The sequence below is a fragment of the Anas acuta genome, chromosome 26 (genome assembly GCF_963932015.1).
Source record: "Anas acuta chromosome 26, bAnaAcu1.1, whole genome shotgun sequence".
NCBI classification, from domain to species: Eukaryota; Metazoa; Chordata; class Aves; order Anseriformes; family Anatidae; genus Anas; species Anas acuta.
In genome coordinates, this window is record NC_089004.1 from 3,005,884 (window position 1) to 3,030,127 (window position 24,244).

At 62.0% G+C, this 24,244-nt stretch overlaps 3 protein-coding genes across 5 annotated transcripts; 1 reads left to right on the forward strand and 2 right to left on the reverse strand.

The window, feature by feature from the left end:
* Positions 1 to 957: 957 nt before the first annotated feature.
* Positions 958 to 10,959, reverse strand: MAP2K2 (mitogen-activated protein kinase kinase 2). Of its 2 annotated transcripts, XM_068661561.1 has the most exons (12): positions 10,812 to 10,959; positions 9,030 to 9,240; positions 7,723 to 7,869; positions 6,980 to 7,057; positions 6,454 to 6,505; positions 6,234 to 6,358; positions 4,599 to 4,812; positions 3,821 to 3,885; positions 2,920 to 2,981; positions 2,321 to 2,366; positions 2,042 to 2,137; positions 958 to 1,413 (listed from the first exon to the last, which is right to left on the reverse strand). In XM_068661561.1, exons 1-12 carry the CDS (start codon positions 10,895 to 10,897, stop codon positions 1,303 to 1,305), a joined length of 1,293 nt encoding a protein of 430 aa, XP_068517662.1. In that variant the 5' UTR covers positions 10,898 to 10,959; the 3' UTR covers positions 958 to 1,302. The 2 variants fall into 2 exon arrangements, with proteins under 2 accessions (XP_068517662.1, XP_068517663.1); XM_068661562.1 differs by lacking the exon at positions 2,042 to 2,137.
* A 1,967-nt stretch (positions 10,960 to 12,926) lies between these two features.
* On the forward strand, positions 12,927 to 17,167 carry CREB3L3 (cAMP responsive element binding protein 3 like 3). 2 transcript variants are annotated; one of them, XM_068661516.1, is made up of 10 exons: positions 12,927 to 13,093; positions 13,925 to 14,049; positions 14,169 to 14,424; positions 14,797 to 14,912; positions 15,237 to 15,368; positions 15,476 to 15,582; positions 15,666 to 15,734; positions 15,841 to 15,925; positions 16,241 to 16,337; positions 16,427 to 17,167. In XM_068661516.1, exons 2-10 carry the CDS (start codon positions 13,927 to 13,929, stop codon positions 16,795 to 16,797), a joined length of 1,356 nt encoding a protein of 451 aa, XP_068517617.1. In that variant the 5' UTR covers positions 12,927 to 13,093; positions 13,925 to 13,926; the 3' UTR covers positions 16,798 to 17,167. The 2 variants fall into 2 exon arrangements, with proteins under 2 accessions (XP_068517617.1, XP_068517618.1); XM_068661517.1 differs by having other exon boundaries at positions 15,240 to 15,368.
* Positions 17,168 to 17,556: 389 nt separating this feature from the next.
* SIRT6 (sirtuin 6) lies at positions 17,557 to 23,998 on the reverse strand. The gene is made up of 8 exons (XM_068661518.1): positions 23,839 to 23,998; positions 22,958 to 23,085; positions 22,401 to 22,583; positions 20,305 to 20,364; positions 19,703 to 19,798; positions 19,106 to 19,186; positions 18,640 to 18,763; positions 17,557 to 17,998 (listed from the first exon to the last, which is right to left on the reverse strand). The coding sequence occupies exons 1-8, from the start codon at positions 23,902 to 23,904 to the stop codon at positions 17,678 to 17,680; spliced, it is 1,059 nt and encodes a 352-aa protein (XP_068517619.1). The 5' UTR covers positions 23,905 to 23,998; the 3' UTR covers positions 17,557 to 17,677.
* Positions 23,999 to 24,244: the final 246 nt, after the last annotated feature.

The following is a 24,244-nucleotide window of genomic DNA, read 5'->3' on the forward strand; positions in this document are numbered from 1 at the left end:
TGCTGGGAGCTTGGAGATTGAGCCACCCCCATGGCTCGCACCTCCGCATCCTCCAGGACACAAAATAAAAGGGAACACAAACCCTATAGAGGACGGGGGGGCTCTGGTGACCCCAAACCCCCCGTGGCTGCCCCACACAGCACCGGTTCGACTCCTCGGCCATAAGGGCGAGCACCGGCTCAGCCCCACGAGAGAAATATCCACCAGGATCACTTGGCAGGCTCTGGAGAGGAGAAACCAACCCCTAAACCCCAAATATCCACCCATAAATCCAAATTATCCCACAGCGGGACAAACCCAGGAGGGGACAGCGCCACAGGACACTGCCAGGCCTGAGGGGCCAGGTCCGGCCCTGCTCCGGGGGGGGTTTGACAAGGTCCTGGGGAAACCCCAAAACCTTGGGGATGAAGCAGGGGGGGTGCAGCCCACCTGGAGAGACCCGGCCGGGCTCCCCGGCCATGGCCGAGCTGCAATGGTTGGGGCACGGCCATAATAAGGTGGCAGGAGGAGGCCAGGGGCTGCCCCCATAGGCCTCACGGGGCGACTCCATCCCCAACCCCTCAAAAACCGGGAGCTGGGCCTGCGCCCCTCAGACCCGACACCCCACACACAACCAGAACAGGCCTCAAAACAACCATTTAAGAGCTAAACCCAACAAAAAACAAAAATAAACACGCACCAGCCTCTCCCCCTCTCCCCTTATAGGCCCACCAGGCCCAGGGGCAGCCCAGCACCACACCACTCTCCGAACACCACCACAGCCTCGTGGCACGGCCCCAGGGCTGGGTGTCCCCCCAGGGGGCTTCTCCCTTCCCCACAGCCCCCATCTGCAGCCCCCTTTTCCCCTTCCCACCCCCCCCGCAGCCCACCCAAGAAGCCTGAGGAGCAGGCGCAGCGCCCGCCCCGCGGCCCCCTCCCCGCCCTCCTCACACACACACACACGCGAGCGTGCACAGATGATTTTCGATATTTTTTTTTTAACCCAAGTGAACATGTTTCCAAAAAAAAAAAAAAAAAAAACAAAACAAAAAAAAAGAGAAAAATTAACACAAGCAGCACCACGTTTCCCAAGTGTCAGGAGCTCCAGAGCCGGAGCAGAAGCCCGGGATGCCCCCAAGGCCGCGTTTGTTTGCTCGGGGCGGGGGCACCCCATGGACGTCTCTATAGGGCCGGGGCTTTGCCGGTGGGACACGAGGCGAGAAGGGGCCGGGGAGGAGGAAGAAGGGCGGTTCTGTCATGTACTGAAGGACAGGAAATGGTGACAGAGGCAGATGTACTGACACCAGGCGGTCGGCTCGGCCGTCACATGGCAGCGCGGGTGGGCGTGCTGGGCTGGTTCAACCTCAGCGTTTTGCAGAGCCAGCCGGCGAAATCCACCTCCTCCACCTCGGAGCGCTTGATGAAGGTGTGATTCTGCAAGGGAAGGGGCGCAGGGTTTAGGAGAATTCCTCGTGGACACGCAGCCGCGCACTCCCCACCGAGACCCCGTCCCCCAGCCCCTTCTCAAAGCCCCAACCCATGGGGTCCGTGCCCTGGGCTGCTCTCATGCCAGGGCAGCAGATTTTGGGGGGCAGTTCCAACATTTTTTTTTGCTCCTTGCAGCCCCGTGGCTGCGTTTTTAAGACCGGTGCATCTCAGCAGCCAGGCAGAGGAGGCACAGAAGAGTGAAAGGAGCAAAGTCGCACCCCAGGAGTGAACCAAAAAAGTGCTGCGGAGCCAAAAAAGCGCTGGGACGAGCCACGTGGCTCCGAGCCACGGTTTCGGGTGCTCACCCTGGTCCTGGAGAGCAAATCCTGCTCCCCCTCCAAAGGCCAGTGCCCCTAGGGCAGGGAGGAGTGGAGGCAGAGCATGGAGGAGGGCATGGAGCGGGGACAGGGAGGACACACAGAGGGGACACAAGGACATGGCCACCGCCCCTGCAAGGGGCACGGGGGGGGGGGGGGCAGCTCAGCACCACGCTGAGGGAGGAAAAACTGAGGTTCACAGGGACAAAAGTGGGCTCTTCCACCTCCCTCGGGAGGCAAAGGTTGGTCCCAGGCACCTTGGCAGACACGGGGCGGTGCTGGAGCCATCGGGTTCCCATCCTGGGCTCCGCTGGGGAGGGGCAGCAGGCTCCACGGGCTGATAACATCGCTGCCTTTGATTCAAAGGCAAGTGAGTCACTCCCTCGCCGGGGCTCGATTTGGCTCCCAGGCTCAGCCGGGGGAGTTTCCAGCCTTTTGAGCAAGGGAGGCAGCGAGGGATGGGATGGGATGGGGCACAGCAGCTTGCAGATCTGGTGCCACCCACTGCAGCAAGAAAATTGCTCTTCCCCACTTACCATCAGCATCTTCAAATCTGCCCGTTCTGCTGGATTCTTAATTAAGCTGAAATGAGAAGAACAAGAGAGCAAAGCCAGCCCTGAGATACTTGGTATAGGAAGGTGCTCAGCTGGCTGCAGAGGTCCCCAGCTCCAACAAAAACCATTTGGCTTCCTCTCTGCCTTCCCCAGGAGACCGGTGGCACAGACACAGCTCAGAAATCCTCCCCAGCACCCCAGGTTCTAGCAGAGATGCAATATCCATCCCCTCTGGACTGCACCCTGCACGCGAGGGCTCGATGATTTGCAGGGATGGGCGATTTTGTAACACCCAGTTTGTTTTAATGGGACCACAGCAGCACCCCCAGTGCCGGAGGGTCTCACAGCTGCGTTTAGGAGGTGCACGGACACCCCAAAGCGTCACGCTGCTTCCATTCCAGCCCTTCCCAAGGCAGGAGCTCCCAGCACGACGCACTGCAGCCAAGCCAGAGCAGGGAAAGGTCACCGACAGCACACGGACAACGCTGCCTTATGCTGAGCATTGCAGGTGGAGGCAGCCCGCTGAGCCGCCCACGAGCAGGTACAGGCCTCTGTGCTCGGTGCCAAGCAGCAATCCTTACCATTTATTTACAAACTCCTGGAAATCTTGCGTGAAAACTCCATTCGGTAGCTTGGGAGGCGGCTGCAGAGAGAAGGAAAAGGGTTTTCTGCGTCACCGCGCGTTAATGGGTCAAAAACCACAGTGTCACCTAGTCTTAAACGAGCCATAAAATAGAAAGCTGAGCTCTGAAGGCTGAGCTCTGCAGGCATCCTTCTCTGAGCTGCCCCCGAGGGCCGGGGAGCTGCTCCCTCCTGCTGCAGGGCTGGCAAAAAAATGCTGCCCCAGCACTGGGGGGGAACCAACCCCATCCCAAATTAATGCCAGGGCCGGGAGACCAGAATTGCAGCATCCCAGCTCTGGATCCAACCTCGCAAACCCCAGCTCTGTCAACACCTATTGCAGACGAAGCCGTTCCAGAGAAGCTAATTAGGGGCCAACTCCTCTCAGCTGCTTTTTCCCCAGACTCGCTGCCTTGCTGGTGGGACAGACCCTGTCTGGAAGGCTGGTAGGACACCGCAGCCTGGGATTTTAGCTCTGGTCAGCTTTTGGGTCACCCTCAAATGTTTTCATCCAAGAAAACAAAGGTCTGCGCGCAGCCTCAGCATCAGAGGAAGCGCTCATCTGCTGCTGATTTAGGGAGGAGCACGTTTGCAATGGCTGCTTGCCCAAGGAACAGGGCATTGCACCCCAGAGCTCCCCTCCCTCGTTGCTCTAGGGATGCTGCTTTCACAGGTACCACGAGCTTCCACTTGCAGAACATTACTCCGAAGGGAGAGACGGGTTTGTGAGATGATGGGACAGAAAAAGAGGATTTTGGTGCAGCTACAAGGGCTCATGAAATCCCTGATAAGGTTTTTGAGCCTACCCTGACCCAGCAGGGCGAGCACGACACCACCATGGGGCAGCGAAGCAACACCCACCTCGTTAACTATATAGTCCAGCAGTTCAAAGATGGCCATGGCAGGCCGGCTGTCCATCCCGTGGCCTGCGTGGGCAAGACGAGAGAAACACCAGTGAGAAGCTGCCCAGGCAGCGAGGGGCTTCATTCGCACAGCCCCGCTGCTGGGAGATGCAGAGGAGGCCGATTTGGGAACCGACTCGTGGTTAAAAATAACAGGAAAAAAAAAAGTTCTGAAATGTAGACTTTTAGACTCCTCTAGCCCAGATTTATCTCCCAGCTTGGAGCATTTGGAGAGCACCAGACCATATGCTTTGGCAGGCTGGCAGCCGTTCCAGAGCCTTCTGCTTCCAAAAGAAGTGGCTCAGGCAGAGCCTGCTCCAAACGCTGCACCAGGACCCGCGCCCGTTTGGTGCTGCGGTGAGAGCTCCCAGCAAAGCTGCTCCCAAAGAGCTGGAGAGGGAGCTCACGGCAGCGTGGGCAGAGCCTGCGGGGCCACACGGGCAGTGACAGATTTCCTGAGATCAGTCTGTGTCCCCAGGGGGGTCACCCTGCCAACCCCGTGCTGTCCCCAACACGTGGTTCTGTAACGCCTGGCTTTGTTTTGGGCAACCCCAGGGCGCTCTGCAGCACCCCGAAAGCCACCTCCTCAGCTCCTCAAAACCCCTTGTGTTTTTTTTTTGCCTCCCCACCACCGCCTCAGCCAGAAGGGTTTTTCTCCAACCCAGCCAGGCCACCAGCATCCACCCGCTCTGCCCCCACGCCTGCGTGTTGCGTCCGATGCATCCGACAGCCCCTACCACTGACGGGGCGTCCTGGGGGCCTGGCCCGCGGCGAGATGCTGTGAGGCTCTCCCTCTGCCCCGTCCACCACAGGACGGCCAAATATTGCTTCCAGTTCCTTGGAGTCTGGCGGGGGGATTGGGTACCTTCCGATAGACAGCTCCACTAGCGACAGGCCCATGCTCCAGATGTCGGACTGCACCGAGTAATGGGTGCCCTGCAACCGCTCGGGCTGGAAGGAGAAAGCACAGGGACACGGCTCAGAGGCAGGATTTCGCCACGGCGAGCAATGACAACGGGGCAACGAAATTAAATAAAGCAGAGTCTACGTCCTGACCACCTCTCTGCTCCTTCAGGGAAAGGTCGGGCTCTGCCAAGCCCTGTAATTCCCCCACAGGGCCACGTATAGCACAGGCAGCTTGTACAAAACCATGAAGCACCCCATCTCTAAGTCAGCTTCCGAGGCTCCTGAAGTCTGCAGAGAAATTCTGGGGGTCCCAAGCACAAACCCAAAGCACTTGTGGGCATCCACCAACAGCTACAGCCCCGCAGCGTGTGCAGCTGCTCACACTCAGAAGCCCAGAGCACGCAGTCAGGGTCTACTTCTCACTGACCTGAGATCTAAAACCTCAATTTATTAGCCAAAAAATTATTTTCTGCTCTTTCCTGTAAATACTCCAGAGCAATAAGAGGAGCAGAAATCCAGCCTAAGGCTCCTACTGTGGCAAAGGAAAAAAAAATTAGAAAAAAAATCAATGCAAGCTGTCCACATTGTCAGCTTTGGGTCAGCTGTGCAGATCCAGTGGCTGAGCGCAGAAGGGACACGTTTAAATAGAGAGCATCTAACTATAACTGTGCCTTAATAACCCTTCCCAAAATACAGGAGCAGCCCAGGCCTGAGCTCAGGAGCACTGAGAGCTTCCCTATTCATCCTTGCAGCAGTCGTGTTGGGGACAGCTGAGGACATGGGACAGAGCCACACAAGGCAGAGGAGGCTGCCCGATGCCACCCGCTGCGCCAGGCTCACCGCATCACCGCCCCGTCCCCTGGCTGGGCTAACACTGATCACAGCTCCCGGATAAAGGGGGCACACGAAGCTCTTTGGGCAGCTCTCCTCAGCTCTGGTTTCCCACTGCCTGCACCAAAACCCACCTGCACCGGGGTGGTCTGCACCCACTGCCGATGAGCAGGGGGTGGGCGTCAGCACCAGCGTCCCCTCTGCGCCACCACGCTTCATTTCACAGAGCTTTGTGTACAAAGAGACATTCCTGAACCCAGAAACGCTTGCTGAAACGTGATGGGAGCACTTGTAGGATGTGAATGGCTTTCTCTGCAGGGGCAGCTCCGTCTTGCCAGCCCCAAGCTGGTGGAGGTGCAGCAAGGAGCAGCTCAGAGCAGCTCATCTGGTGCCAAGTGCATCAAAAGCCACGAGGAGACACGAGGGTGCTTGCTTCTATCCATGGGGTGCCCACACCCCACAGCCCGATCCCACACGTGGGACAGCGAGAGGTAAGCGTGGTGTGGCAGTGCCCAATGAGAGCACGGTCACGGTGAGCGTGGACACAGGAAAACTGCGAGTGGCTCAGGCACACCCCACCTGAGCCAAACCCAAGTTGTAAAAAAAAACCCACCGGAAAGTTGAAAGGAACTTACAGACATGTAGGACCGAGTTCCCACAAAAGAGTTTGCCATGGAGTCAATGAGCTGACCACTGACCCCGAAATCACACAGCTTAATCTCTCCTCGAGAGTTAACCAGGATGTTAGAAGGCTTCACATCTGACAACAGTGAGAGAGAAGAGTGTCAGCACGGCGCGAGGCACAACACGGGGCTCCTCCACCACGGGCGGCTATTTTTAGGTTCCTCCTCTCACCTCTGTGCATGATTTGGTGCTTCTCTCTCAGATACGCCAAACCTCTCAGAACCTAGAAGGAAACCAAAGACAGGATGAGATAAGGGCCGGGAGGGGAAGCGCTCTCCCTTCGGCAGGAGACACCGCACGAACGGCGGGTGCGACGCGGGGACAGCCTCCCGGGGTGACTAAAAGTTTCGGGTTTAATCACCGTGGATGTGGACCAGCAGTGGCTGGTGTCCAGATTCAGATGAAGGGCAAAACAACCCCCAGCACAGCAAGCACAAATCTTGGGTTTGCTGCCAAAAAAGCTTCTCCCAAAGCGGTCCCAGCAGAGACCAGCACAACGCCAGGGGACAGAGCTACAAAGAGCGCTTGGGAATCTGCTTCCCTGCTCCCAGCCCACACCCCGACACCTCCTGCTTGAGCTCAGGACGGGAAAATGCACCCAGGGAAATGAAGAAAGCTTCGTGAGGCAGCACGAGCATTTTCCCCAACGTGAGCCCAGCGAGGATTTTTGGCAGCTCGCAGAGCCCCTGGAACTCACCGCTATACTGACTTTCCCCAGGATCTCCTCGGGAATTCTTTTGGCTTCTTTCAACACCTGATCCAGAGAGCCACCATCCTAAAACAAAACAAAACAGACCGAAATCCATCAGGGCACTGACACCAGCAGGAAAGCAGAGCTGCTGGCCACGCAGACAAACGATAAAGGAGCGGGCACGCAGCATCCCAGCTCCACGGGCTGCAGCAAGTCAGCACCAAGCACGCTCCCTCTACAGCAAAGATCCCCGGCCATCAGAGCTCGAGCTCCTTGCTGAAAGCTATTTTAACGCTCTCTATTTCTTGCTGTTAGTTTTTCGCTTCCTTTCCCTCTCGGCGGTAAGCGCAGGGTCGATGCTGTCAGCACCGATTCGGAGGAGCGACCACACTTCTGTGCCGGAGAGAAAAGGCGCAGGGCGCTCTGCAGAGAGGCAGCTTTACAACATTTCCGTTTGGCCAACCCCCAAACCTCTGCTTCCGCTTTCCAAAAAGTCAATTTTGGTCGCTTTGACGCCTGAGCAGGAGCACGCAGCTCCTACCAGGGGCACGGTGGCCTCGCTGCACACCGAGCAGCTGGAACGAGGAGCTGCCTGAGCTGCCAGCAGCGAGTGGCAGCACCCTATAACCCACCCCACCGGGGATTTCAGGCTCACCAAGACCAGTGGCAGCACCCAAAACCACTTCACCCGGGATTTCAGGCTCCCAGAGACTCGAGCAGCGCGGGGCAGAGGAGGGCTGCGGACTCACCATGTGCTCCATGCAGATGGAAATCTCTCCGTCGCTGTAGAAGGCTCCGTAGAACCCCACGATGTACGGGGAGTTACACTCGTGCAGCACCTGCAGCTCCCGGATAATCTGATTCCTGATGGCTGGTTTGATTTCTAAATGAATCAGCTGCCAAGAAAGGACAAAATAAAGATGCAGTGCCTTCAAAAAAACAAACAGAAGACTTACAGAGCCATGTAAGCAAGTCCCGACTGTCGGAAAGAAACAAAATTGCCTTCAAGGAAAGCTCTGCTTTGCCTTTTTTTATTAATTAACTGTTTGCAAGCTAAAATTAAGGATAAAGGGCCAAGAAAAGTGCTGTGCAGCCTGCGAGCAGCTGCAGCAACCGCCAGCCCATGCAACACGCCGAGAGATCTCGCAGGATTCAGAGTAGAAAGACAAGTCAGAAGTTTGATGCAGATCTGACTCAGCACATACGAACGTTTTCACAAGCTTTGTAGGTGTTGTAAGAGGTGTGCTGATATCAAGGAAACCACAGAAAGTAAGAAAAGAAAAAAAAAAAAAACAGCTTATGTGTGTGAAAGAGCAGTTGTGTTATTCCTTGGGCTCCGTGCAGTCAGCTAACAGAGCTGAGGGAAGGAAAGCCGTGAGGGCTACAGGGTGTCAGGGCAGGTTGGAGCAGCAGCTGCTGGTCCTATAAAGCTGTAGGACGCCCGACACACAGCGGTGCTGCCCAGTGTGGCAGCTTTGCCTTGTTTCTGCTCACGGAGCTCCCAACGATCCCCAAAGCACCCAAACACACCTCATGCTCCCAAACCAAATGCCAGCAGCAAACCCCGAGCTCCCAGTGCAGCCGCATCTTCATCCTAAGACCCACTGAGCTGTCCCCACAGCAGCAGGGAACTGAGGCTCTCAGGGAACGCATCCCACAGGTTTTTCACCAAGATTTTCCCTTTTCTAAGAAGCAAAGCTGCTGTTTTTCTAACATAGAGACCCACGGAAAGGCACCCGGGAGGTGATCTTCATGAGGAGCTGCTGCTGGCACAGTTTTATGGCTCCCACCCCTCCACCTGCCACCTAGGATCACCAAAAGACCCTCATCCTAGCACTCTGACCCCTTTTTTTTGCTGAATTCGTTAAAAACAGCCTCCCTGGAAGAACAAACCAGCATTTTCACACAAGGCACCACACATCGCTGTGCACTGCGATTCCCAGGAGAGGACCCAGTGCTTGGCACAGCTCCTGCCCGGGTCACATCCAGCTCGGGGCACTGGTGCTGACCTGCAGGGGGGGTTTGCACGGCGCAGACCCCGCTGCCCCCTCCTCACCTTGCGTGCCATGACGAGCCCGGAGGGTTTGTGCTGCACCTTGGTGACCACGCCGCCGTTGCCGGCGCCCAGCTCGGAGATGCGCTCGAAGTCGTCATCCTTCAGCTCGCCCACCTTGGCTTTCTGCGTCAGGAAGGCTTCCAGCCGCTTCTTCTGCTGCTCGTCCAGCTCCAGCTCCTCCAGCTTCTTCTGGAGGTCCACCAGGTTGGCCCTGGGGGGGTTTGGGGGGGGGGGGGGGGGAGAGACAAAAAAAGGAGGGTGACGGTCAGGGGGCTGCGAGGGCAGGGCCAGGAGAAGAGGATTTTCCCCCTTCCTCCCCGCGCAGGGAGCAAAAAGAAGCAACAGAGACCCAACAATTTTTTTTTTTGGGGGGGGGGGGGCTGGGGAGGGAGTTTTAGGGAAATGGAAGGAATTGACCAAAATTTCACACCCTGAGCCCCTGCTGCAGCTGCTCAGCAGCCTCCCCCCCCCCGACAGCGGAGGCCCAAAGCTCGGCCTCTGCTGCGAAACACGAGAAGGACAAAACTTGTCTGTGCCCCCCCCCCCCCGGCCCCATCCCACCCCCCCCCTCGCCGCCCCCAGCCCCAGCGGCCGGGCACAAAGCGGTGCCTGTGCTCCCCGGCACCTGCTGCTGGCCTCCCCCCTGCCATCTGCTGCCTCCCCCCCCCACCCCAAACCTGCACCCAATGCACGGGGGGGGGGGAGGCTGGGAGGGCTGACCCCAACCACCGCCACCCCCAGCCCCAGCACTGGGGGCTCTGCACCCCCCTCCCCCCGCAAAGAGACTCTCCCAGGCCTCAGCTGCCCCCAGCCCCCCCCATGGACACCCCCAGCCTTCCTGATAGCCCAACCGAGCTGTGGGTGAGGCCGGCCTCTCCCCTGCCCCACCTCTCCCCGACCCCTTCCCCACCGGGACACCCCCGAGGCCGGGCCCATCCTGGTCTGTCCCCCCCCCCCCATCCCCCAGCCTCCCCCCTTATTCCTCCTATGCCACAGCCTTCCCCAGCCTCCCCCGCTACCCCCCTTACCCCCAAAGCCTCCTCCCTTATTCCCCCTATCCCCCAGCCCCCTCCAGCCTTCCCCTTTACCCCACAGCCTCCCCCAGCCTCCTGCAGCCCCCCCATACCCCGTTTACCCCCCCAACCTCCCCCTTAGTCCCCCTATCCCCCAGCCCCTCCAGCCCCCCGTAGCTTCCCCCTTTACCCCCATACCCCCCAGCCTCCCCTTTACCCTGTAGCCTCCCCCAACCTCCTGCAGCCCCCCCAGCCTCCTCCAGCCTCCCCCTTTACCCCCCAGCCTCCTGCAGCCCCTCCAGTCCCCCCCAGGCCCTCTTTGCCCCCTCCAGCCTCTCCCAGTCTCCCCCAGCCCCCTCCAGCCTCCCCCTTACCCCCCTATCCCCCAGCCCCCCCAAACCCCCTGTAGCCTCCCCCTTTACCCCCCAGCCTCCCCTTTACCCTGCAGCCCCCCCCAGCCCCCTTTTACCCCCTCCAGCCTCCCCTTTACCCCCCCAGCCCCCTGTAGCCTCCCCCTTTACCCCCATACCCCCCAGCCTCCCCTTTACCCTGCAGCCTCCCCCAGCCCCCTCCAGCCTCCCCCTTTACCCCCCAGCCCCCCCCAGCCTCCTGCAGCCCCCCTTTGCCCCCCCGAGCCCCCCTTTACCCCCTTTACACCCCCCCAACCTCCCCCCCCCACCCCAGGCCCGGCCGTTCCCATCCTCCCGGAGGCCGTGCGGGCCTCCCCACCCCCCTCCCTCCTTTCCCCCCCCCCAGCCCCCAGCCTCACTCTGCGGAGCCGGCGGGCCCGGGCCCCTCGGTGGCGCTGGGGGTGATGGTGAGGGCGGGCAGCAGCGGCTTCCTCTTGGCCGGCATGGCCGGGCCGCGCCGCGCCTGCGGGCACCGGGGGCGGGGCCTCGGGGGGGGAGGGGTCTGAGGGGGAGGGGTTTAAAGGGGAGGGGTTAAAGGGGAGGGGTTAAAGGGGAGGGGGCTAAGGGAGGGGTTTGGGGAGGGAGGAGGGGCGGGGGGAGAGGGGGTCTCGCGAGAGCGGGGGGAGGCTCGGGGAGGGAGGGTGGCCCGTGTAGGGTCGAGGCCCATGTGTAGGGGTCCCTTGTGTAGGGGTTGAGGCCCATGGAGGATCAAGGGCCCTTGTGGGGTCAAGGCTCATGTAGGGGTCGAGGCCTGTGGAGGGTCGAAGCCCACCCTTGTAGGGGCCCCTTGTGGGGGTCAAGGCCCTTGTTGTAGGGTCGAGACCCGTGTGTAGTTGAGGCCCTTATGGGGGTCGAGGCCCATGTAGGGGTCAAGGCCCACCCTTGTAGGAGCCCGTGTGGGGGTCGATGCCCGTTTAGGGGTCGAGGCCTGTGTAGGGTCGACACCCACCCTTGTAGGGGCCCATGTGGGAGTCGAGGCCCGCGTGTAGGGGTCCCTTGTTTAGGGGTTGAGACCCTTGTAGGGATCAAGGCCCTTGTGGGGTCAAGGCCCGTGTAGGGGTCAAGGCCCTTGTGGGGATCAAGGCCCTTGTAGAGTCGAGGCCTGTGTGTAGTTGAGGCCCTTGTGGGGGTCGAGGCCCATGTAGGGGTCAAGGCCCACCCTTGTAGGGGCCCACGTGGGGGTCAAGGCCCGTGGAGGATCAAGGGCCCTTGTGGGGTCGAGGCCCTTGTTGTAGGGTCAAGGCCTGTGGAGGGTCAAGGCCCACCCTTGTAGGGGCCCGTGTGGGGGTCAAGGCCTGTGGAGGTGTTGAGGCCCGTGGAGGGTCGAGGCCAGCCCATGTGTAGGGGTTGAGGCCCATGTAGGGGTCGAAGCCCTTGTGGGGGTTGAGGCCCGTGGAGGATCAAGGCCCTTGTGGGGTCGAGGCCCATGTAGGGTTTGAGGCCCTTAGAGGGTTGAGGCCCATGAAGGGTCGAGGCCCTTGTGGGGTCGAGGCCAAGTCCCCCTAGCACAGCCTCTGAGTACCAGGGCAGCCCCTTGCTGCTGGGCACGGCTCACCATCGAGGTGAGGCCAAGCCTGGAGGCCGCAGCCTCTGTGTCCCGGGGCAGCCCTGCGCTGACCCCACCACCAAGCCCCCAGCACCAAGGGGACGAGGGTGGGGATGGAGCGAGGCCGCGGGGTGGTGCCGGGGTGGAGGCTGCGGCAGCGCCTGCCCTTTGCTCGGTGCCAGCGGCTCCCGTCTCCGCGGCGGGGCCATAGAGCGGGGCGTGAAGGCGGCGCCTGCCCCCGTCCGCCCGGGCAGAGGGCGTCGCGGCCGAGATAACCGCACGGCGCGGCCTTGCCCCCGCCGCCTCGCGCCTCCGTCACGCGCCACCGCGCTCACCGCACACGAGGGAGGCAGGGAGGGGGCGAGCCACGACCCCCTCCTCTCCGCCACCACCCCACCACCGTTTTGGGGTCCGGCACCTGCAGCAGGGCCCGGCCTCGCCCATGGGTGGCACCTCAGCCTCGCGGCCTCGCCGTAGGGTGCTAGGGATGCAGGATGGATGCGTTGGCCAACGAGCCCCAACCCTTCATGCCTTTGTCCCCCCTGGGGGACAGCGGGGACCCCAAGGGGTGGAGGGCATGGGCAGCCCCCTGGGGACCAGCCCAGCTCCAGGCACGAGGCCCAGCAGGGACCGAGGTGACGTGGGGAGGTGCCGGGTGGTAGAGTCCAAGCCAACGTCTTCCCCGGATGTTCTCAGCACCTATAAAAAGTGATTAACGCTGAAAAAAAAAAAAAGGAAATCATCCCCAAATTGGGTGAAAGTTCACGGGCAGCCGCGGAGCCCGGACTTCGCCCACGGGCCCCTCCTGCCCCGCTCGGCAGAGGAGGACAAAAACATTTGGCTAATGAGTTACGGGGCGCAGCGGGCCTTCCCCCGGGCCGCCCTGCCGTGGCGCACCACCGGCCCCAATCAGCACCCGGGCGATTTTGCAATCCCGGCCGCTATTTCTGTGCCGTTGGAGTTTAAACTTTGCCACTCGGGTCAGGGCGAGGAGGAGGAGGAGGAGGTGGCCGGGCTCGGCGTCCGCCCCGCTGCCGTGCGCCGAGGGGGGTTCGGGAACCGGGACGGATCCGCTGGTTTTGGGATCTCGTTCAGGTACGGGGTGTACGAGGCGCTCAGCGGGGCCCCGCCGGCACCATGGGGCTCACCAAAAGGAGCAGGGATCAAGGATGGGGTCAAGAAACCCCTTTTCTGGGCCGGCCACCCAAAATTTAACAAATTAAAGAAAACTTTAATGTTTAACAGGCCCAGTGTGAAGAACCTGTGGGTTTGGGAGGGTCATTTGTAGGGTTGGGCGGTGGGCTGGGTGGCCGGGGGGTGCGTTGGGAAGAGGTTGGTTGGCTGGGCAGGCAACGGGTTGGTTATTTGGGCAAACAGCTGCTGGGTTGGCCAACGGGTTGGCCGTTTGATCCCGTTCTTGGCCAATTTTGTTGATTTTGCTGCTCAGCTGGTCGGGTTGTTGGGCCCCATCGACCCTTTGGGTCCCTCAGGGCTCAGGGCCTGGAAGTGTTGTGGCAGGGGCAGAATGAGGCCAATTCCCCCCCCCTTTTGGGGCCTCCTCCCCTCCTCCCTTCGCTGCCCCAAATGATTAACCCGATCTCCCTGGGGCCGGATGGGGCCGGACAGTTGAGGAGTGCTGAGCTCTGGGGCCTCATCCTGCTCCTCTGCCTGGGGGCATGGTGGGGCTGGGGGGGCTGTGGGGAGCCCTTTGGGATCTGCGCAGATCTCTTTCGGGGAAAAAAACGCAGGATTTGGGTGTTTCACACTCGCTGTGCACGTACACCTCCTCGTGGTCCCACACAGGTCCCCGTGCTCCTCGCTCCCCCCTCGCCCGCCCTGTGAGCCGGGGTGTCCCGTAGAGCCTTGTGGCGGGGGGGGGGGAAACATGGGGATGGGGATGGGGTTCCTGACCCTGCCTCTTCGCAGCCATGGCCTCCACCGTGGGCAGCCTCGACAGCCTCGACCTGCTGGACCTCCTCTTCGACCGCCAGGACGGGATCCTCCGCGGCGTGGAGCTGGGGACGTCCCCGGGCACCTGGCACGAGGATGGGGTGAGCCCTCGGGGCGAGCTGGGGCAGTTTGTGGGGTCGTCCCACAGCTTGGGGGGGGTTCCTGCGGGCACCCCACGGCGATGGGCACCCTGTGGTGACGGGCGCCCGCATCCCCGCAGCGCACCCGGGATGGCGACGACTTCCTCAGCTCCATCCTGGGCTCTGGGGACTCAGCGTCTGACTCTCCCAGCTGGTCCCCAGCGGCCAGTGACAGCGGGGTGTCCGAGGACCCCTCCTCCGACCACCTCGACAGCCCCCCGGGGTGCTGCGATGGGGGGCTCGGCGAGGCCCCGTACCCCTACGCCAACCCCTGCCAGGTGCTGCCGCTCCCCGGGGGCACCGGGGCCCCGCACCCTGAGGTCTCCATCGACCTGGGTGAGCCATGGGGAGAGGCTGGGGGGGATACTGGGGACACTGGGAGGCCGGTGGGGGGGGATACTGGGGACACTGGGAGGCCGTGGGGGGGATACTGGGGACACTGTGAGGCCATGGGGAGGATACTGGGGACACTGGGAGGCTGTGGGGGGGATACTGGGGACACTGGGAGGCCGGGGGGGGTGGGGGAGATGGGGTCTATCAGGGATGGTGAGGAAATAGGGGACTGGGGGGGACTGGGGGGATTTGGGCAGAGTGCGGAGAAACGGAGAGGTCTGGGGGGCTGGGGGGGAAGCCAGGAGTTGGGGGGGGAGGGGACAAGGACACAGCAGAGCTGACAGCCCCCCCCCTGCCCCCCCACCCCTTGCCCAGACATGTGGCACCCCGGCTTCTTCATGGAGGAGGGCCGGGACCTGCCCGTGGTCTCCGCGCCCGCGTCCTGCACCCTCACGGTCAAGGACCTGCTGCTGTCGGGCAGCTCCGATGCTGTGAGTCCCCATCACCGCGGCCCCAACCCCGTCCCTTTCACCATCCTTCCCACCCCCCCCGTCCTTGTCCCCCTCCCTTGGGTCCCCGTCCTCGTCCTTTCCTCTTTATCCCCGCCACCTCCTGGACCACGACCCCGTTCCCGTTCCCATCCCTTCCTTCCCCCCTGCCCCACACCCGTCCCCTTTCCCGCACCACGTTCCTATTCCTGCCCCTTCCTGGGTGCCTCCCCTCACCCTGGAAGCTCGGTGCCCACCCGTGGTCCTTGGGGACGGGCAGGGGGCAAACCTACAGCCCGGGATTTTCACCTGCCCGCGGTCCCGCAGCAGCCGCAGGCTCCCAACTCCCTGCTGAGGCAGAGCCAGGGCCAGTTCCAGGAGCTGGTGCTGACGGAGGACGAGAAGAAACTGCTGGCCAAGGAGGGGGTGTCCCTGCCCACGCAGCTGCCCCTCACCAAGGTGGGTCCCGGGGTGCCTGGGACGCGCTCGCTGCACCCCTGGGGGCGCACGGGTTGTGGGGGTCCTCCTGGCCCCGGCTGCCCTCACCCCCTGCTCTGTGTCCCCAGTACGAGGAGCGGGTGCTGAAGAAGATCCGTCGGAAGATCAGGAACAAGCAGTCAGCACAGGAGAGCCGCAAGAAGAAGAAGGAGTACATTGATGGGCTGGAGAGCCGGTACGGCCCCGAGACCCCACACCCGGCTGGGGGGGCTGCCAGCGGTGTCCCCCCGACCTCACGCCTTTCTCCCTGTCCCCCAGGATGTCGGCGTGCACAGCCCAGAACCAGGAGCTGCAGAGGAAAGTCCTGCACCTGGAGAAGCAGAACTCGTAGGTGTCCCCAGGGCTGAAAGGGGGGGCAGGACGGGGCTGGATGGGGTGGTTGTGGGGTGAATCCCGGAGCGGCCGGGTGCTGAGGGGTCCTCCCCGTCCCCAGGTCCCTCCTGGAGCAGCTGAAGAAACTCCAGGCCCTGGTGGTGCAGTCGAGCAACAAGGCAGCGCAGACGGGGACCTGCATCGCGGTGCGTGGAGCCCCCGGCCCCGAGGCCCCCTTCCCTGCCCCAAAAAGCTCCGGGGAACGAGGAACCAGCGGGGTGGTGCTGGTGGGGGCAGGTGGAGGGACGGGTAAAAGGGTGGGCACGGGCTGAGGTGGGGGAAGAAACGCTCTGGGGTTGGATGGAAGGATGGACACAGGTGAGGATGGATGGGTAGGGACAGACAGAGCTGTATGGGGTGTCCGGGCAGGGAGAAATGGGGGGATCCAGCCCCCAGCCCCCTCCCCATGAACCACAGCCCCCTCCAGTGCCACCCGGTGACGTCCCCTCCTCTGCCCCCAGGTCCTGCTGCTCTCCTTCGCGCTCATCGTCTTCCCCTCCATCAGCCCCTTCGCCCCGAGCAAGGCCGAGGCAGACGGGGACTTCGGCCCGGTGCGAGGTGAGGCGGGGGCCGGGGGCTCTGTGCCAGCACCGCGCTGGGTTGGGGAGGGGGCACCGGTGCTGACCCCGACCCTCCTGTGGGCTCAGTTTTCTCCAGGTCCCTGCACAACGCCGCCGCCTCCCGCGTGGCTTACGCGCAGCCCCGGGGCAGGGATGAGAAGCCCCCGGAGCCGCTGTGGTCGGAGCACGGGGACGAAAGCCCCGAGACCCTGCACGAAGCTTTCAGTGCCCGCTCCTTCTCCCCGCGCCCCGACGAGGCTTCGCCCCGCAACCGCAGCCGGCCCCTCGCCTCCGACAGCCCGAGCCATGGGGACATGGAGCGAGGTGGCAGCGTGGCGGGGGGTGGCAGCACGGCGGGGGATGGCAGCACATCAGGGGACAGCCTCGCAGCGCTTGCGTGGACCGAGGGCGAGCACAGCGGCCGGCCCGCGGGGCTGGAGCCAGCCGAGGAGCTTTAAACAGCACCCAGGGACCACGGGGGATGCGCCCCATCCCCTCTGGGACAAGCCCTCGGGGTGGCCCCCCAGGGTCCCCCCCTCCAGGCGTGGACAGATGCTGGACCCACTTGGCTTTGCTTCTATCTGTGAACTGGGAAGAGGAGACTGGTTCCCACTGGCCTTACTGGGAGGGAAGGAAGGGGCTGCTCCCACCCCCGGGGTGCGGCGGGGGTTGCCGAAGGGACACGGGGTTGGTCAAGGTGGGGAGGAGGGGACCCAAAAGGCCCCGGTCTGGCTGGTTATTGACACTGCAGCTTGGTGGTTTTGTTCACTTTTTTTTTTTTTTAACTTCATTTTCATCACTAAATAAAGGTATTTTGGAAAAAAAAAATCACCTGCCTTTGTTTAATGCAATGGGGTTTCACAGGTGTTTAATAGGGTGAGCTGCAGGGTTCCAAGGACCCTTTGGGCAGGGCACCCCCCCAGTGCAGCTGCCAGGAGGTGACAGGACCCAGCCGAGCTGGGATTTTGCCGTGAGCCACCACCAGCTCAGCCCCAGCTCTGTTTTGGTCTGTTACAGCTGCCCCAAGGACCCCATAGTGTCACCCCCCCAGTGTTACTGGCCCAGCACCTGTCTCGGGGCCCCCCCAAGGTCTGCAGGGCGCAGCTGGGCTCCGCAGCCCCCTCCTCACAGGGAGGGAACTGCACCAAGCGGGGCTGAGCCGTTTCCAAGCAGGGGACGTTCCTCCCTGGCTGGCGGGTGCAAGCTGCCCAGACGCACACAATTCGAGTGTATTTAATACTTACATAAAAAAGGGACAACGTTGGAGGATATTTAAAAAAAAAGTCGGTAGGAAAAGTGGCACAGACGAGCGCCTACACAGCCAGGGAACAGTCCGGGTCAGGTGAGGAGAGGCTCCACCTTCACCTTCTTCGTCGGTGGCGGCCCCATGTCCTGCTTCAGGCTGTCGCCGTGCTCCACCAGCGTGGTCCCGAGGTCGGGGCACAGCCCGGCCGTGCCGTTGCACTGGGCGAAGGATTCCTCCTTGAGCAGCCCGCGAGCCTCGGGCTCAAATTTGAAGAGCTGTCGGGGCTCTGTGGGCTCGGCGCTCTCCACCACCACCGGCCCCAGCCACTCCGGGACCTCCAGCCCCAGGTGCTTCATCAGCTTGGTCATGACATCGTCGACGTAAGCGTGGATGCGCAGGTCGGCCTGTTTGTCCTGGGGTGAGCAAGGGCAAGCGTGGCGTTAGGGGACGGACACCGCGTGCGGGGACAGGCGGCTGCTCCCAGGGAGCGCCCGGGGACAGGGGCTGCACCCACACTCCAGGGCTCCTGTCCCCGGGACGCCGCCCGTGGAGGAGCACGGACTCAGCCCCTGACCCCAGCTGGCTCGCAGGGGCCAGGGCTGCGTCCTGGGGCAGGCTGTTTGAGCCTCTAAACGGGTGCAAACAGGGACAAGGGAGCTCTAACAACATCCCAGCAACCCCCCAGCTCTGGTTGTTCAGAAAACTGAACAATTGGGGCACCAGAAGCAGTGCTGCTGATGGAACGAGTTCCACCTGACGCGGGTTATGTGTGTGCAGTTATTTCGCTGGAGATAACTCACCAGAGGATACACCAGGCTTTGGGACGGGCTTTTATTACTCTCTGAAGGTGTGTACCTCCCAGTTCTGTGTGTTAATCACAGGTTGCAGCCTAAAACCCTGCGACAGCGGAGGCCCAGCCTTCCACCCCTCTGCCTGGGAGGGGGCGATGTGCAGGGACCAGCCCACGACAGGGCTAAAAAAACGTGGGGAAAGGAGCAGAGCAGGGCAGAGAGAACTGCCCCGAGCGCAGAGCAGCAAGGACGCTCCCACTCACGTGCTTGGTGGCTTGCAGGTTGACGATGACGAGCTTCCCTCCTCTCTTCTTCGTGATCAGCGGGAGGTTGCCGCTGGGTTTGATCTGCAGAGAGGTCCCCAGCGTGACAGAGAGGTCGGCTTTCCTGCAGGGAGGAGAAAAAAAAAAAAACATCCAGGGCAGGGAAAATAAATAATTAATTAATTAAAACCCACAACCGTACACAGACTGCTGCTTCCACCCTGGTCCACCCTGGACTCTACGAACTTCTGAGTCGGAAAGCAAAGCTGCAGCCAGAACCTGCAGTTTTTTTTTTTTCTTGGCCACTTTTTGGGTAAAGAGCCGGGCACTGCTGCCCTACCGGGACAGCCCCAGGGCTGCGAGGCACAAAACCCACGGCCAAAGGCAGGTGGGGGCAGCCTGAGGGACGGCTGCTGCGGGTGTCAGCAGCTGTGGGGGGTTTAAAAGCCTGAACACTGAGCTGTACCTGCAGGCTTCGTCCGCCAGCGTGAGGTCACGGTCGGGAAGGGAATCCTCCCAGTCCAGAATCGTGTCTCGTAGCTTCCCTCTAGAAGACACACGGGGACCAGGGTTACTCCTGCCGGGCAGAGCTGCCCTGGGACAGCGGGGACGGCTCCAGTGACAGTGACCCCCTCACACCCTGCTCGGCCCAGAGCTGCAGAGGGATGGGAGGGAGCCCAGGGCAACCCTGAGGACCCCCCAGCAAGCAAGGGAACGCAGAGAATTCACCTGCGCGAGGTCATCTTGTGGCTGGTGCTGAGATGCCACCAAAAGCCACTCTCACTGTGGTTGTTCAGAGCCAGGATGTGCCTTTATTTAGCCCCCCCCAGCTTCAGAGCTGGCCGGGAGCCCCCCACCCTCCCTCACCAGCTCCCTGGAGGGGCAGGCAGCTGCCCTGGCTCCTGCCCCGTTCAGCTCAGAGAGCTCGGATCTCCCCCCTGCCCCACACCACAGCCCCTCCACACCAAATCTGAGCCCCACAACCACCTCCTGCCTCCCCGGTGCTGGGCTGTGCCCCCTCCCCAGCACGCTGTCCCCTCCCGGAGCCCCCCCCCAGCGTTACCTGCAGGCCCGCAGCCCCCGGGCTTTGGTGACGCTGCACAGCCTGCCCGTTGGCTTCAGCCCCATGCTGCCCACGACGGCGTCCCGCACGTACTGCCTGCGCACAGGACACACGGGGCGCTGCTCAGGAGAGGTGCCACAGCCCCAAAAACGTCCCCGCAGTGCCTCTCACATCACACCCAGGACCCAAAGCAGGCGGCTCGGAGCCATGAGCTCAGCACCGAATCTCAGCCCGCATCTCCCACCAGGCGCTGCCCACAGCTTCTGCCCTTTCAGGGGAAGCCCCCCCAAACCCTATAGACCCCACAGGGCTTCTATTGACCCTATAGACTCCCCCATTGATTCTGTAGACCCTCAAGAGCGCCCCCCCCAGCTCCCCCACCAGGCGTGGAGCAGCCTCCTCTTGCAACCTTGTTTCTCAAAACGTTCAATTCCCAACATTTGGTGGGGTTTAGGACTGGGACAGGGCAGATCTGCCCCCGAAGCCCTGCACGCCGTGCCAGGGGCCTGTCAGCCAGAGTCCCCACAGCACGTGCAGGGCTGTGTCCCCCCCTGGGGACAGCAGCGAAGCCCCCGCTCTCCTCGGGCTTGCAGCTCACGTACTTGCCGCATTTCATGCACTCCTCCACAAACATGTTCCCGTGGAGCTCGGCCAGCTTGTCCCTGCAAGAGAAATGGCAGAAGTGAACGGGGAAGGGGGAGGGGGGCCCCGGGGCACCAGGGAAAGCTGCCCGACCCCACGTCCCACAAGGTCAGCACCAGGGGAATTAGGTAGCTGCAGACTAACGAGGTGGCAGCATCAGAGCAGGGCTCTGGGTGCCACGAGGCTGAGCGGGCTCGCCGAGGGCTCACCGAGGGCAGCCAGAGCACGCAGGGCAGGCAGGAGTTGGCAGAAGGGCAGCACGCAGGGCACCACTTGGGCATTTAGCTCAAGAAATAACCGTGCAAAGGTGTTCTGGGCAGAGCCGTGCCGCTTGCCGGGCAGGGAAGACCCCAGAGGATGAGTTCAGAGCCTGGGGAGAGAGCTCCTGCTGCCCGCTTCCACTTCCAGCACGAGAGCACTGTGCTGCGTCCACCACAACGGGGACTGCGGGGAAGGGAGCACGGCCTGGCTTGTTGGTTTGAAAAGCTTTTTGGTTTTAAAAGCTTTTTGGTTTGAAAAGCTTCCAGCCACAGCAGCAGTTCTCCACCTGCTCTGACCCAGTCCCAAACCATCTCTGTCACCCTGCCACCGCCCAGGTCTTTGCTCTTCTCAGCACTCCGGGCTTTTCTCCCGTTTTCTCTGCCACTCCTTTCGACCAAAACTCCCCTCGAGCTCAGCCCCAGCCCCAAAGTGCTGAAGCCAGTGGAAAACGAAGCCACGCTCTCCTCGTGTTCCTGCGAGCCCCACAACGACTGGAAACCTCCTCCGGGGAGGACGGGGACAGGACTGACTTGATTCCTACAGCGCTGGCACCAGTTCAGCAGCTCTCTCAAGCACGTGCTGCACCGAGGGGAAGAGCAACGCCAAACCAGCAGGCGAGCCGGTGGCACCGGGCTGAGGGGAGCCCGGCTGAGTCCTGCTGATTCTTTCCTATCCTTTTTTCCCCATGGTTGTTTAGGTAAAGGTAAAGGTGGTGCCAGGAGCAGGAACCAGGACTCGGGGCTTTTAATAAGAGGGAACAGCCCCCGAGGCAGCTCTCTGCTCCCCAACGACAGCTGAGGCCATTTGTGCAACGTGTCTTTACCGAGGTCCCCCTCCTGCTCCCTATTCTCACCCGAACCTCCTGCGCTTTCTTCTCTTACTCAAACACAGCTGCTTCTCTTCCAGGCAGCTCCGAGCAGTTTGGTTTACAAGAAGATAATCGCTCGGTGGTCCTAAGAGCTGGAAATGTTTTGTTTTTTGTTTTTTTTTAATCACAGGCTGACGTTTCTTGCTGCTGCAAGCACTCACGGAGCTGCGGGTGCATCTGAGGACAACTTTGAAATAGCCACGGGGCTGTGCCTCGGCCTCCACCCAGCAGGGAGCGGAGATCTCTCCCCCTCAGCTCCTGCACGTCGCAGCTCCCCGCGAGGGAATGCCGCTATCCCCAGCCCCACCACAGCTGCTGAAGAAACCGGAGACCGCAGCCGGTACGTCAGAGCAGACCCAGGACAGAACTCTCCCTGCCCTGCCCCTCCTGCATTTCCACACAGTTATTGAGAAGCCAAGCATGTTCGGAGGCAAACCTGGGCCCAGGCATCGTTTCCTCAATGGGGCAGCGCTGCCGTTAATTGCTTTCTCTCGAGAAATTCAGCTCAAGCAGAGCCCCGAGCAGCACAGCGCTCAGCTGACAGGGGACAGCGTGCAACAGCCCAGCACCGCCGCCTGTCCCACCTGGCAGCACCCTCAGCAGCTTCTGGGTGCGCTTCTGAGAGCGCCAGCTGAGGCTGACTTCATTTCAGCACCCTCCACATCGCACCCATCACGCCTCTCCCCTAAATTCAGGCTGCTTTCTCTACCTCTTCCCTCACCGCTGCACTCCAATTTCTCTGCCCAGCATCAGCGAGCAGCCGGCTCCCAAACCAGCCTCAAAACTGAAGCCCCAGCACAGGGAGAGAATTAATTAAACTGTTGCTTTCTGTCTGCAAACGTTTGCACGTGAGGCCGTGCTAAGCACGAACCACACGCCGAGGGGACAGGCACGAGGGACCTGGAGGCAGGGAGGAGGGGGCAGTACCGTGGGAATCCTGACCGCACGTGAAGGCCGTCCACATTTTGGCTGACCAGGAATTTCAGGATGCCGACCCTCTGCAGCCCCAGCAGCGCCATGTGAGTCTTGGAGGGCCTGGCGTTCTCGAAGGTGGTGTCGAACTTTGGGGAGAGCCCCTTCTCTTCCATAGTCCAGACGCCATTGGGCCCCCTGCAGCAGCGGGGACAGAAGAAGAAGCAAAAGCTGAGGTCTCAGGCTCCAGGAGGACGCTTGCACACCCATCACGAGCCCTATCAGCAGAGGACGAGCAGGGCATTGCTAAACGAGGGTCATGCGTTACCGATTAACGTCCTTGATGCAAGCAGAGCACGTGCAGGGCGTCTGTGGGCACAATTTAACACCAAGCCAGCATGCAAGACGGGAAAGGTTTCAGCTGGATACGGGACCGGACGGGAGGGATGGAGCAGGTCTCCCTGCAGGCGGGATAGGGGGCGGGAAGCACAGGGCAGAGCTTTACGAGGTGCGAGGTGGACGCGGCAGAGCTGCTGTCCTCCCGGCCCGCGCCTGCTGCCCACCGTCGTTACCTGAAGTCGGGGATCCCCGAGGCGGTGCTGATCCCGGCCCCGGTGTGGAACACCACGTTGGAGGAGCTCCTGATCAAATCCGCCAGCTCACGCACCTTCCTCTCCACCTCCTCCGGCGGGTCAAAGATCTGAGCAGGAGAGAAACCACCAGGGGAATGGAGAGACACAGCCACGGGCCCCGCGCGCCTCCCGGCAGGCAGAGACCCAACACACCACAAATCCGCGGTGAAAACTCCAGGCAGGAGGCTTTGGTTGCGTTTTTTAATGATAAATACACACAGCTGGAGAGGGACAGCCCTTTATCAGCCGTCCCCACAGAGGTTGAGGGATTCAAACTAGCAGCACAGTGGGCACTGGCAGACGGAGTCCTGGGGCCGTGCTGCTTTTTGGAGCAGGCACCAAATTTTATTTCTGTGGGCTCTTTCTCCAGCCCAGCCTCCTGGGGACCAGGGCTGGGGACAGGCCCCTGCACGACCCCATCCCCTCCCCAGAGCCCTTCACAGAACCCCAGCACGGCCGGGGGCGGAGGGGACCTCTGAGGATCACCCAGGCTGAGCCCCCTCAGATATTTATGCACCTTAATGAACTTTCCCCTCAATTATCCCCTTTCTGGGCTTTCTCAAGCTCCCGAGCATCGCCAGGGACGTGGGGACGGGGTCACCCCCAACCCCCCCCAGTGCCACCCAAAACACCCCTCACACCCCTCCGGCCACCCCAAGGGGCAGAACACGCTGAGGGGGGGGCAGGGCAAAAAGGAGGAACCCCAGAAGGGCCTGGGGGGGCCCCAAAAACCCCAATGGAGGGGGGGGGGGAGGCACAGGCTCGGTTGCCATGGAGACCCGCTAGGCCGCGGCGGGCCGCCCCCGTTAGGCCGCGCTCACCTCGGGGAGGCCGCATTTGCCTTTATCCGAGTAGGGCGAGAGCCCGGCCGCGTAGTTCACCGCCATGGCCCGCCCCGGGCACCGGAGCGCTCATTGTTGTCGGTCCCCGGGCGGGCGGAAGCGCTGGGGGAGGCCGCGGGGCGGGCGCGGATGAGCGGGGAGCCGCCCCGCCAGGGGGAAGGCGGCGCCGCCATCTTGGGGACTGGCAGCGAGGGGGGGGGTGCCCTCACTTGGTGCTGCCCTCGGTCCCCGAATCACGGGGGGAAAGGGGGGGGGACACAAGGCGGGGGGCACACAAGGGGGTGCCAGGCAAGGGGGTGTCAGGAAAAGGGGGGGGCACACAAGGGGTGCCATGAAGGGGGTGCCCAAGGGGTGTCAGGCAAGGGCAGGGGGTGTCAGGCAGGGG

Bases quoted from the DNA above. Each gene is read 5' to 3' on its own strand.
- MAP2K2 (XM_068661561.1), bottom strand. From the start codon at position 10,897: ATGCCGGCCAAGAGGAAGCCGCTGCTGCCCGCCCTCACCATCACCCCC. The intron at 6,359-6,453 runs GTGAGAGGAGGA...CACTGTTGTCAG, and splicing joins GCACCAAATCATGCACAGAG to ATGTGAAGCCTTCTAACATC. The intron at 4,813-6,233 runs GTAAGTTCCTTT...TTCTCCTTCCAG, and splicing joins GAACTCGGTCCTACATGTCT to CCCGAGCGGTTGCAGGGCAC.
- SIRT6 (XM_068661518.1), bottom strand. From the start codon at position 23,904: ATGGCGGTGAACTACGCGGCCGGGCTCTCGCCCTACTCGGATAAAGGC. The intron at 20,365-22,400 runs GTACTGCCCCCT...TTTCTCTTGCAG, and splicing joins GTGCGGTCAGGATTCCCACG to GGACAAGCTGGCCGAGCTCC. The intron at 19,799-20,304 runs GTACGTGAGCTG...TCCTGTGCGCAG, and splicing joins GAGTGCATGAAATGCGGCAA to GCAGTACGTGCGGGACGCCG.
- CREB3L3 (XM_068661516.1), top strand. From the start codon at position 13,927: ATGGCCTCCACCGTGGGCAGCCTCGACAGCCTCGACCTGCTGGACCTC. The intron at 14,425-14,796 runs GTGAGCCATGGG...CCCCTTGCCCAG, and splicing joins TGAGGTCTCCATCGACCTGG to ACATGTGGCACCCCGGCTTC. The intron at 15,583-15,665 runs GTACGGCCCCGA...CCTGTCCCCCAG, and splicing joins ATTGATGGGCTGGAGAGCCG to GATGTCGGCGTGCACAGCCC.